This window comes from Sturnus vulgaris, chromosome 4 (assembly GCF_052056855.1).
Source record: "Sturnus vulgaris isolate bStuVul1 chromosome 4, bStuVul1.hap1, whole genome shotgun sequence".
Classification (NCBI taxonomy): domain Eukaryota; kingdom Metazoa; phylum Chordata; class Aves; order Passeriformes; family Sturnidae; genus Sturnus; species Sturnus vulgaris.
In genome coordinates, this window is record NC_142246.1 from 10,785,191 (window position 1) to 10,797,968 (window position 12,778).

The 12,778-nt window shown below is 37.9% G+C and overlaps 1 protein-coding gene across 9 annotated transcripts in view; it reads right to left on the reverse strand.

Moving 5' to 3' along the window:
* SORCS2 (sortilin related VPS10 domain containing receptor 2) overlaps nucleotides 1–12,778 on the reverse strand; it is a 532,019-nt gene that overhangs the window by 79,064 nt on the left and 440,177 nt on the right. For all 9 annotated transcript variants that reach the window (XM_088163095.1, XM_014895301.2, XM_088163094.1 and 6 more), the window contains exon 9: nucleotides 3,088–3,267. In XM_088163095.1, the coding sequence (XP_088019221.1) occupies nucleotides 3,088–3,267 (180 nt within the window). The remainder of the gene's footprint in view (nucleotides 1–3,087; nucleotides 3,268–12,778) is intronic.

Genomic DNA, 12,778 nt, shown 5'->3' on the forward strand with positions numbered 1-12,778 from the left:
CATTAGCCTAAAATCCAATAACTAACACAAAATTATGGTGTGTAAAAAACGGCATCTTTAAAACATCCCACCCCCACGGTAGCATTTTCCATTTAATTTGTCTTGTGGCCTATACAAATACACACCTGACTCTGTAAATACTGGAAATGAAGTGTGTCAAATGCACCTCCTGGTTTAGACTGCGATGCCAAGGCTCCCAAATTTTTCTGTACCTTATACTCCTTGACTTAGTTCCCTAATCTAAAATTGCAAGATAAGTATCTTTTTTACCAAGAAAGGAAAAGATTCACATAAAAAATAAGTTGCTATGGAAAAGAAGACATTTCAACATTGTGCAGTGCTTAGTTACTTTGATGAATAGTCCAGGAGCCACTCAAGACAGCTGAACATTAGGAAATTCAAAGCACCTTTCTGCTGATTTTTTTGAACTTTGAGCTTAGTTCTCAGAGTACCTATTTTCTTAAACAGCTCAGGGCATAGTTGTTCCCCAGTACTCTTGGAAAAGCACTTTTTACCTTATAAATTAGTTTCTGAGATTTTCTGCTGTGACTTATTAATTGCTCCTTGTTACATTTCTGATATTCCATCCAACAATATTCTGTTTAGTTGGTAGCTAGAAGCACAGTTCAGATGATCCCACAGTGTTTATTAGGAGCAGGCACTGAAATGTAGAAATTACTGCTACATAATATATGATTGTGACTAAAATTTAAATATGCACAATTTGTTGTTTGGGGGAAAAAGGCATGAAGAAAGTGTACTACAACTTGTGTAGCACTTATCTGCATAAGGAGTCACAGCAGGAACTAGCACAGAGGTATTGCATTAGCATGCCCATTCTGCAAATATGCCTATGACAAATTTGTGACTCCTTCACACTGGCAGCACTTGATACAATTTCAAGGACATGCTCCTTGTATACAGTCACATCACTCAAGGGTATGCTCCTTTGGGACAGTCATTTAGTACTTAATCTTTTTTTTTTCTCTTCTTTAAACAAGTATTTGGAAATTGTTCCTTTTTACGTGTGAGAAGAAATACAGTGTAAAAAAAAGATAAAGCATATAAAAGAAAATTAATACAGACAGGCAGACACCTATTAAAAATTTTATAGCAGATGTACAAGTAAAAGATGAAGTGGAGTCAGCAGAAGATAACAAAGATGAACAGTACAAATTTCAAGGAGAATTATGCACTGACAGAAAGAGAAATTTTCCACCACTCTTCTGCACTGAAGGTTCCCCTTCCCAAGATGGGATACTTGCATTAAAATACCCAAAAAAGAAAACCCAGATTAGACCAGAAAAAATCCCATCCTGAAGGGCTGCAATATGTGTTTCATTTATTAGGAATTCTATACTGAGTAAACAACCCACACATTATGAGCACTTGATCTCATTGTAGTAAACAAGATGAGCACTAGTTATTTATCATGCAAGCTATCTGGAAAATATCAGTGCTCTCCTATAAAGCACCTAAATTTAAAAAATAGCTTTAAAAATTGAATTGTATGGTTCCACGTGTATTTTCCTTATCATGTGTACATTGCATTTTTAATGTAACGCTACAAATTGATCCTGCACACAATGAACTAAGATTGTGTTATCTAATACGCCCTCAGTAACATTGGGAAATTATGAAACAATCAGTGTAACTGAATTAAGTTAATAATTCTTGTAGACAAAAGGATAGCCAGGGGTAGCATCTCTGTACAACTTATCTGAAATTACATACTATAGGTGATGAAAGGAGTAGAGATTGCACCTGGCTGCCTTTTAGCTTTGCTTGATCACAGAGGTGACCAAGAGTAAAATGCTGCAACCTAATACTGTCAATAAATCACCCTGTGGGAACATGGCTATACACAATGGGTAGCCTCACTCATTAGGAAGCCTCATTTCTAAAAAAGGTAGAGTGTAGGAAATAATCACTGGTAATGAGAGACCTTTGTGTTTTGCTAGAGCCATTTAGAAAGAGAAAGCTAAAGAAAGATGGAGGAGATAAGGAGGAAGAAAACACTATCATTTTCCCCCACCAAGAGGAGTCTAATTACAGCCATTTAACAGTTCTGTCAGTGTGTGCCTTGTATCCAAATTACTACAAACCTCTGCCAGAGATGTCTGGTGCACCTTTAAAATTTTGGTGGTGGTTTTTTGGTTTTTTTTGGGGGGGGGGTGTTGTTTTGTTTTTGTTTTTTTGTTTTTGTTTGTTTGTTTGTTTTTGGTTGGTTGGTTGGTTTTGTTTGTTTTGGTTTTTTGTTTGTTTGGTTTGGTTTGGTTTTGGGTTTTTTTTTAACACCAGGCAAATTACAGTGTAATGGGACAAACTGAGTCAGACCAAAGCTCTGCCAGTTTAATGTTCTGATAATAGCCAGAAAGAACATAACCAGAGCAAATGTACACCTTATTACATTGAAATTCCATTCCCTAAACAGGAATGGAATTGAAACAGTTTGTGATACTCTTCCAAAACCCTATAACTTTTTATTTTGCCAAGTGCACTGATGTTAAAATACAAGATAGATTTGTTTACAGCCAAGTTTGTCTCTCATAAAATGTTGTTGGCACAAGACACATACTGAAAGCAAGTGGATTTGCTGTCCAATATCTAATTTTCTTGGCTCTTAGCCTTTCAGAGCTGACACAACCTAGCACATGGCTTGCAGGATTACTACTTAAAACCTTACTGGCTAAAAGATGTCCTGCTCTTAAGTCAGGAAATGCACCACTGAGTCACCTAGAAGAAAAAGGCTGTGCATAGACTGCTGCATAACTACTTAGTGCATTAATAAATTGTGCTGCCAGATTCACTTTTCAATATGAAAAAAAAAATTTAGCACATTTTGGATTTGCACATTCATAGAACCCCATCCCAAGAATTTAGAGTGAACAACACTTTAGCAGGGCAAGAGGGAAACATGTAATCCGTAACAATGTGCTACAGATAAGACAGAAATCCTAGACTTTTTACTTTATTTAAAAAGAACTGTGAAAATATGTTACTTTAAAATTAATTATATTCATAATTAAAACAACAAAAAAAAGCCTTTCACACAGGCTACACATAATGGACAACATAAAGATCTACCTCCAGAATATCTATCAGGACATTCTCTTCTGGCTGCTTCGTGCTCCGGACATTCTCCAGCAAGATGGAGTAATAAACACCTTGTGGGTCAGACTGGTACAGGTTGTATGTGTCTGTCTGGTACCACTCCTGTACAGCCACAAACACCTGGTTTTCATCTGTACTGATTATCTGTAAATCCTGTGGGAAAATAAGATACATAATAACTAATTTTTTACATAATTTCTATTTTACAAACCGTAAGTTGATCGGGAGAATTTAATACTGGGAGAGGGGAAACATCTAAATGTTTAAAAACAATAATCTCCCAACATAATACTAATCAGCATGCTGTATCCCACTGCTCCAAGGTGGTTCATCACTGCCTTCTGACACTGCAAACCACCTCAGTGAAGAAAAAAAGTCATAAATGTGCAATAGATGGAATCTGCTTTGACTTTAGCAGGAGATGACTTCTTGAAAGGAAAAATACAGAAAGGAAAAAACAACAAAAAAACCCAAGTAACTGACTTTCCAAGATCTGGATAAGTGTCAATGGAAGACTGAAATAACATTAACAAAGGTAATCTAAAAAATAATCTTTAAGTAACAGAGAAATGAAAATTAGGTAAAAATAGCATAGAAGAAGATCAGATGTAATGTATAGCAGTTCATGCAGGAATTAGCACTTATCATGCACACAGCTCATGTGTATTATAGTAGATTACATTAATTTGTCTATCTATGTCTACAGAACTGCTTTAATATTCAACAGTAGTAACAGGAGAGTCAACATTCTGCATTCATTTCCCAAGAATTTCAGGCATGGATATTGCTATAGCTTGATTTCAGTTTTCCCAGCTTCTTCACTCCAAATGTCTCAGACAAAAAAAGCACAGCTGGGGAAAATAATTTAACACTAATATTAAACAGAAGAAATAAATCAGGAAGGAGCAACGCAACTAAGCTTAGGAAAGAAAATAAAGGGACATAAGTTTGCAACATGATATGGCAGCACAAAGGCAGATGTTGGGGCTATGTAAGAAATGACATCAAGTCACAGAGACCGAGATCTTGTAAACTCTTCATGACCTCTGTACTTAACTGGGATACTGTATTCAGTTCTGGTCACCTTATTACTGAAAAAGTACTAAGGAAGTGGAGTGAATATTAAATAAAGCTACCAGAATGTCATGAGAATGTGAACTTAGGATGAATTTGCTTAAAAAAAAAATTTAAAAAATCAAGAAATAAACTTTGTAGAACTCAAGGAGACAAGTAAACCAAATTCAAAAGAATCCAGTTAAGACTGAAGAAAATGTGAGTGACAGAGCAACACTGAGTACTCAGCAAAGTATGGCAGTCACACTGTAGGCAATATGCACAGTGACTGAAGCACTTAGATTAAAAAAAGACATGAATAGAAGTAAAATAATGCAATGGAAAGATTTTTAATATGAACAGAGGAGGGTTATTAAATACCAAAATTTAGTTAAATTTAAAGTATTTTTGCATATGTGACACATCTCAACACAAAAGAATCTAAGTGAAGTTTCCTATCAATGACAGCTCAATGCTGTTTCCAAAGACTTTTATTTGAACTTGGTAATAAAGCAGATTTTTGTCTATCATTCCAGGAATAGTTATCTTTTTTTTTTTTTTTTTTTTTTTTTTTTTTTTTGGTACTGAAAATTAACCCAAAGCAGAGTCCGGCAGAAACGCCAGCGAAACACAGCAACTGATCATAACAGGTTATTTTAAAAGCCTCTTTAGTGTACAGAATGTTTCATCTCCTGCCTTAAACCAGGGCAACATGAGGCTTGGTAGCCCATATTATACCACATGGAAAGTTCCCATGACTATTTGATAATCAAAGGATGAAAGCAAAGCACAGTCAAAAGGAATAAAGAAACACTTTTTTTTTAACGTGAAAACCTCATAATCTTCCATGAAGCCAGGAGCTTTCTTAAAAATTATTGTCTACATTATTAGAACAAAACATTTCTACAGTGCCACAGAAAAATGCACAACTCCAGGGAATGTAGGCAAGGCAGTTTTCACGCCCCAATGCTTTCCCACTCCATGCTCTCCCCGGTGAGGTGGCCCTTGGTGGCACAGGTAAGGGCTGGGGACGGGCTCAGCTCGGGGTCTCCCATCCCAGGGTGGGGTAGGAGCAGCTGAGCCATCAGAGGCAACATTCAAAGAGCCGAAACAAGGACAGCCCTGCACAAGGACAGGGAGATTAATTTTGGGCAGACAATAGGGGTCAGGTGAGGAAAGAGGGGTTGGATGCAAAAGTTTACTCAGCAAAGGAGAGTTCACTTTTCCCTTGGCAGCAGCTGTTATAATAAAGATGTTTGTCCACTCAGGCTGCTCGTTGGCAACTTTGCTGAGGCAAGAGCTTAACAGATCCTTGTCTTAGCAAGAGAAATTACCCTTGCACTGCCTTGAACTTTGTTCCTTCCTTCCTTTCAGGATTTATGCTTTCAGATTTCCAGTTCAGCCTTACAGCTATTTTCCTTCCACAGTGATTTCTTTTCCCTCAAGAAACAAAGCAGTCCTTCAGTTATACTACCTTGCAACAGCTCTGTGCAGCATTTCCTGCCCAGTGCTTTTTGATACAATCCCCTGAGAAAAGTAATTGACAATGTGAGGAAAACTGCAAATTTCATGCCCAATTCTTCAACTTATCTTTCAAAATCCTGGATGACAGAAACTGCTTGAAAATCTAGTTAAAATAAAGGTGATTTTTCACGTCACTGTTATAGTATTCCCATACTGAAAGGTGAATTTAAAAAGAAGAAATTAATTAATGCAGGGGATGGGTTGTCAGTGTGCTAAGTCCATTCTTTCATCCCAGCTACCCACTGCTCAAGAGGTGAGAAGCACATGAAGAAGAGATGTCAGCAAATATTGCTAGACACAACCTACTGTCTGTCACCTAAGAGTTAACTAGAACGGATGTCTGAGACAAAAAAAATCTTGATGGAGGGATTGCACATTTTTACTGCTTTATCTAATTCATGGACACACATACGACCTTAGGCTGTAACCTCAGCAGACCCTATAAGGAAAGCATTTATTCTTTTATGATTTCACGCTTGGTCTACGGCAATTGCCTTCTTGCTGGACCTCCTGCTTTCTCTCTCTCTACATTCTGCAAGCTACTCAAAGTGCCATTGATCATCTCATTTTTCTGTAATTATGCTATTCACACACAATTTATTCAAATTAATTTATAAAGACCTTCTTTACTGATGCTAGAGATCTGCAGGGTTTGGAACATTCCTTATTGTCTCTATTCAGATTTTTGGTATCTCCAGGCTACATTTTCATATACATTCAGTATTTAAGATCTTGTGGCTTTCTTTCACTTCCATGCTAAAATGGGAGTCCATGCCCTTCCAGATGTCCCAAGGCAGTCTTCTCTCCAGTTTGCCATAGCAACCACGCTGTTTCCTCTGTGGTATGCTCATTTCTCCATGGGCCTCCCTTCTCTTATCTCATCTCTACTACTTTACTTTTGCCCTCTCAAGTCTGCCATGCCTGCACTGTTCTATCTCGTGCTGACTCAAGTATCCATGCTCTTGCCATTTTCACTTTCCTCCTTCTCTCTTTGCTTTTGCAAAGCTCACCAATGTCAGATGGTATCAGCCACAGACTGTGATTCCCAAATACCAGTATTCTCCCTTTATCTCCTCTTCCTAGATTGTAAGCTTTTGCACAGTTCTGAGGTTGCATTGCTGCATTGTCCAAAATTTATTTTTTTTTAAGCCTCCAAGTCCCCATGAGATTTCTCTGTTCTGTTTACTAAGGTGCTTCTTGTGCACTGTATTTTGGAAATTCCTTTGTCACAATTTTTCCCTTATTCTTCCCTCTTGAGTGGGACATGTTACATCACACTAAACACAGAAATCTGTGTATTTATCACTAAAAATCTGTGAAACTATTCATAGGTCCAAGGTAGTGAAACAGCCCGTGGAATTAGGATTATGGACAGCTGGAGATCTGTTGAATCAAAATTACTTTTCTATAAAAAATGCTAAACAAATCCTGATCAAAGACTTCATATTAAAATTTGGCATGATTAAGTTAGGCATGCAGTGACAGGTCATGTCACTCCTGCTCTCTCAGAGATTTGTAAGCTGCTATGTTTGTATTACATCAATAACAGAAAACATAATTAGCAAACATATAACACAAAGACAGTTTCAAAGTGATACCCAAAATAATTAGGTATTTTCACAAGGCAATCTTGTGCCAAAAGATGAGCATTACTTCAAAGAAACTCCATCTCACATGGACAGACACAGTCTGTTAAATAAATGAGTCTGAGGGTGTACACAAGGCATTGAAAGACCAGTGCATGTTCAGCCATGACCTGGAGCACAGGGATCCAAGAACTTTTCCAGCAATTACAGACACAATCAAATATTTTGTCTTGAAAACACTGCTTAAGTATTATTTCTTTACTTCTAACACAGAGATAACAACATAATCAGTCTTTCCATAATCAATTACCTGCTTTTAATGTAGTCAAGTCTGTAATCACATAAAGCTGAATGAACACGCAATCAAAAGTCAGTCCAAAAAGTCCAAAGCTATTAAACACAGCTGGGAAATGGGGGGGGGGGGGGGGGGGGGGGGGGCGAATTGTGGATAGCAGGAAAGAAGGAAGGAGGTTTAAAGGAGGAAGGGAAATGACTTTTCATTGTATACAGTCACATAATATCTGCATTCAGTACCTGATGAGCCTATAAGTCTGAAAATACTTTACATAATTTTATATTCAAGAAATGCTCAGTGTGGTTTACCATATTATTTACTGCGATAAGAAACTCTATGACACAAGTTAGTAGAATTACAGCTTGAAGACAGAAAGCTATAAAAGATGGCAAAGATTGTACAGCCCACCAGTGCTCCTTTGTCTACAATGTGCTGATGACATAGAAAGTATCATTTAGTGAAAATACTGTAGGCCAGTATAATGATACACAGGCAGGACTGTGGTGCTTCAGTCAATAAGGCATATAAAAGAGAACGTCAAAATTCTTGGGGTTTAAATCTTCCAATTTTTGGTCAGATGCCAGAATTCTGCCCCTTTGCGATCTTTTAATGCTGTGGTTGAGCAAAATGTTAACATGAAATGAGCAATGTATTAAATATAGAATGGTGAGGAGTACAAGTATCAGTAGTGGAACAGATGTAAGCACTCAAGGCTCTGTAGTCTCAGTCGTGACCTCCAGATGTACCACATTTATACCCCTGTAATCTCACAGGCACAATCAAGGTAACTGGATGGCACATATCCCAGAGATAATCCTCCTAATCTTCCTTGCCTGGCCGAGTAAAAAAAGTTCATGGAGAGAAATCAATAAGTTGCAGAGTGAAGAAAAGAACAGTTCCTTGAATCCTCCTCAGATGGATTTGTACAGGCAGCAGGTCAGACAGCTGCTATAGCTCACGTTCACCGGCTGCTGCGGTGACACTGCCTGGGAAAGGAATATTCCCCTGCATCAAATGCCACTGCTATCTGCATTTCTACTTTGTTCCCTTTTTTCCTTTGCTCAACAGCCATTTCAGCCATTTCAGAAGAATAGAGCTGCTGCTGAAAACTGCTCTTCTGCCTGGTACAGGGGAACAACCTCAGCCAAAGCATCCCAGGGTAGGGAGTGGCAGAGGTGATGAAATGGCTTCCCAAGTGAAACAAAAATTATTGGGAGACAGCCCTGCTAAATGAGCTGTCATAGACTCAGTAGTTTGCAATCCACCCATTAAGCAGTCAAATCCTTAGAGAACATCACAGGAAAGGGCTGCAGGAATCTTCTACCTTAACGGATAGGCCCATTTAAGGATCGTTTTATATCTATTATTGAACGATACAGACAATTTCAGAAGTCTGTGGTTAAAATAGTGATGCATATTCAGAGTGAGGCAAGGAAGAGGTGGGCAGGCTTTGAGGTGAATTGGTCATAATCAAACAAAAAGAATACATGGATCTGACAAAAGGTGTCTATAGGAGATTCATATTACCATGAATGAAGTACAGACTCCTATTTCTAAGGCAATAGGATTTTTTCTTTTGTTTTTTTCGCTCTTCCCCTATACGTCCATTTATCTTGGTTACCTGAAAAATTTTACATTATTGCCTATTTCACAAGACTGAAAATACATACAGAGATTGAAAAAGATGAAAGAAGCTTTTTCCACACCGTATCTTTTCAGAACTAAACTTCTGAATTGCAGCAGAATACAACAGACAATAGAGCTCTCCAATCATTAGGATTTTGTAGGAGGCATGAATGAATGCAGAATCAATCAGTGCCTTGTATCAGTTCTTAAAATTAATAAATTCCATTATCAATGGAATTTATTTAAGAGAGATGGGAAGAGGACTCAGAATAATTAAATTGTTCCAAATTGCAATAGTAAAATTGCCATAGTTACTAGCAGTTTCCTTGGCTTGGTAAAAAATTTAGCTTTTTTTTTTTTTTTGCTTAAAATCTCAGAATTAACTAGTTCCCAGTTTCATTGTTACTCACATCAAAGCACGACTCAAATACCTGAAAAAGGACCAGATACAATGTACTCTTCCCTTTCTTCCTCTCCAAATTGCACTTCTCAAGGCAAGGGCAATCAGACTTCAGGAACAGTTTGTGCAATACACAAACACCGTGTGATGACAGTCTGGATGGGGCTTCAGCCTGTGCCCCTGGGCACACTTGCCCTCCCAGCAGCGGCAGCTGACCCTCAGCCCCGGGCTGAAAACAGCCCAAGGGGGATTGCTGGTTCCCCCGGGACACTGCTGGATGCATAACCAGCCAAGCTGGCACACAAATGCAGGCTTGCTGCTCTTGGCTTGATTTTAGCATTCGCTTCCTACAACTTCCTAACTTTGATCTTGTTTTAGCAACATAGAACAAGCAGTCTTGGTGAAATGGAATGTAGTATAGAAACCAGTTCAACTTTAAAACAACAGTTTGAAAACAACAGTTTGAAAATTCCTTATCTGTTTTGGGGAGCATACAAGCAACCTTTGATATGGTCTCATCAGCCTTTGCTAGCACCCTTCTTGGCAGCAGCCAGCACTTGTCAAATACAGGAGACAGCTGTGAGATTCCATGCAATGTCAGTATCAAAGCAGTGTTTAAAAAAAGAATAAGAAAGAAATCACTCAACAGCACAGAAAAAGGGTTTAAAATATTATCTGAATCCTGATGGCCCCCAATGGCTCTTCTGTCTGTACACACAGAGCTATGATGTGTTACAAAAAGGTGATCTCAGCAGCACTGTGGAGCTGGAGCCCAGAAACTTAACAGAGGTAAAGCTTGGCTGGAAGCTGCTTTTAGTAGCCTTTCATTCACAGGAAAGGAGGACTGTAGATATGTCCAAACACACACTATTCTTTTCTAGGTTTCTCTTTGGGGATGCATTTGGACAAATACAAGCACAAATGCAAATGCAAACAATATATATATAAAAAGAGAGAATAACTTCTTTGCAGATTTCCAACCTTTTCATATTGAAAGGAAAATGAGACATCAAGAACATCTTCTATTTAGTCTGAAACTGCTCATTCTATCTCTATATGCAAAATCATCATGAAAGGAATCATGAAAGCAAATTAATAACATCTGAAGAACACAGTCCTGTTCCCTAAGGCTAGAGGTTGCATTTTGGCAGAGCTCTCCTGGCATTGTAGGACACGTCCTTGACCAGTCTACAGCATCTTCTGACCTGGTTACCGTTTTCCTTCCCTTTATAAAATCACTGTTCAAAAATTCTGTCCAGACACCACTTCGAAAGAGATTTTTATGACACATCATTTCATGCTTTTGAGAAAAAATGAAATATAGCCCGTTATGTCATGCTTCATCTCCTGGTTAGGCAAAATCTAATATTTAAAACTCTCTGAGACTCAGATCTTTCAAAAGCTATTGGTTTTAATCAATCTTAAAAAAAATCCTTTGCAAATTCATCCATTCTGTTTATTGCCACCATAAAAGAAGCAACTCCACAGTCACATGTTCTAGATGTACTTTTAATGTGCCAGTGTCTTTGTTCATATCCTGTGTCCTTGCAAAGTTCCATGATCCAATTCTACTGCACTTGGATGATTCTCACTGAAATACAATGCTGTGAAAAATTTCAGAGCTATGTTCTTATCTACTTCAGTATGCAAAATTTCTTTTGTCATGTGAAGGTACCAAATTACTTTAAAAAAAAAATGTATCCTTCTCAGAAAAGGTTAAAATCTTTCATATTCACCACTATTCTAATGTTCTAAAGCTATGTCTGGCTTCCAGGCCCTCTTACTGAAATTTTCAACTCTGCTTTGTGCAGATATCAAAGAAACTTCTCCTGGAAGCATTGTCAAAATGCTGAAGAGATAATATTTACTTCATTCCTCTTGTTTGGTATTGCCTGAACTAGGAAGAGCACAAAAACATCCCTTTCAAAATGACATTGTCAACCTGTTCCTAGATAGACTCTATCCAAAATGAAACCATTAACATCCAATTTATTTATTCAGTCAGGCCTGGGGAAATCCACTTAGAAAGAAAAAAAAAAAAGAAAAAGAAACAAAAGCCGTATTTTCCAAGGCAAAGAATTGAACATGCAGCACTATTTCAAACAATCCACACTCCATATGACAGAAATACCAGGGAATTGTGACTGACACTTTATGAATATGTCAGAAGCTCCTTGTTTACACTCTGCTTCCCTGCCTTGCTCCTTAATTGTTTATTTGTGTCCCAGTGCAGGGTCCAACAGATTGCAGTCCCTTGAGGTGTCCATGTTTGGCATATTTTAACATTCAAAAGCTGGATTCCTGACTGTTTTCCTGACTACAATTTTCCCCAAGAAAGCATAAAGGCTGCCTTGAAGGGCGGAAAAACATGGAAATAATTTTGTGGAAGGGTTGGTCTATATGCCTTTGACTACACATTTCTTGACAAGAGAGAGACAGAGATGGGTAGAGATAGATAGACAGACAGACAGACAGACAGATAGATAGATAGATTGATTGATTTCTCTAATGCTACTACAAGCATTTCCAAGTTTCAGATTCTTGTTCAACTAATACCTGAGGATTTGATCTGAGATTCTGGTAATGTTATACATTTAAAATGAGAAGTCTTCAGACCACCATTTATACTGACTTAAAAAAAAATCTAAGATGAAAAAAACCTGATATTAGTATGCTTGCTGTATAACAATAACAGCAAAAGGAAATAAATTGTACTCTAATGTCCTTCATTAGATGAGAAATGATTTAAACCAGTGAAATTCTAGGCATGCAAAGAAAACAAGTTCTCTGCTAAGTGGAAGAATCACAGAGGATGACATCAGAAAGCTAGAACCTCATGAGAACTCCAGATCAGCCTCCTGCTGGGAGCAGGGTGAACTGTAAGAACAGAGCTGGTTACTGAGGGTTTTATCCAGCTGGGTCTTTTGAATTTCCAAGTTATTTTTCTTCAGGACTGCAGAAACCTTCTAACTGTGAAGTTAGGAAATACACTGTGTGCAGCACAAAAAATTCAACTGCATCAGTTAGACCATACCAAAAATTCTGTGCTTATTTGCTGATTTACTATGGAAATAAAGAAACCCTACCACTAGGAAGATATGGTAGACTGAAGAAACCTCTCACCAAGTCTTGCAATTTCATCGAGCAGTCAAAGTCCATACTGGGATTCTTTAATGAAAT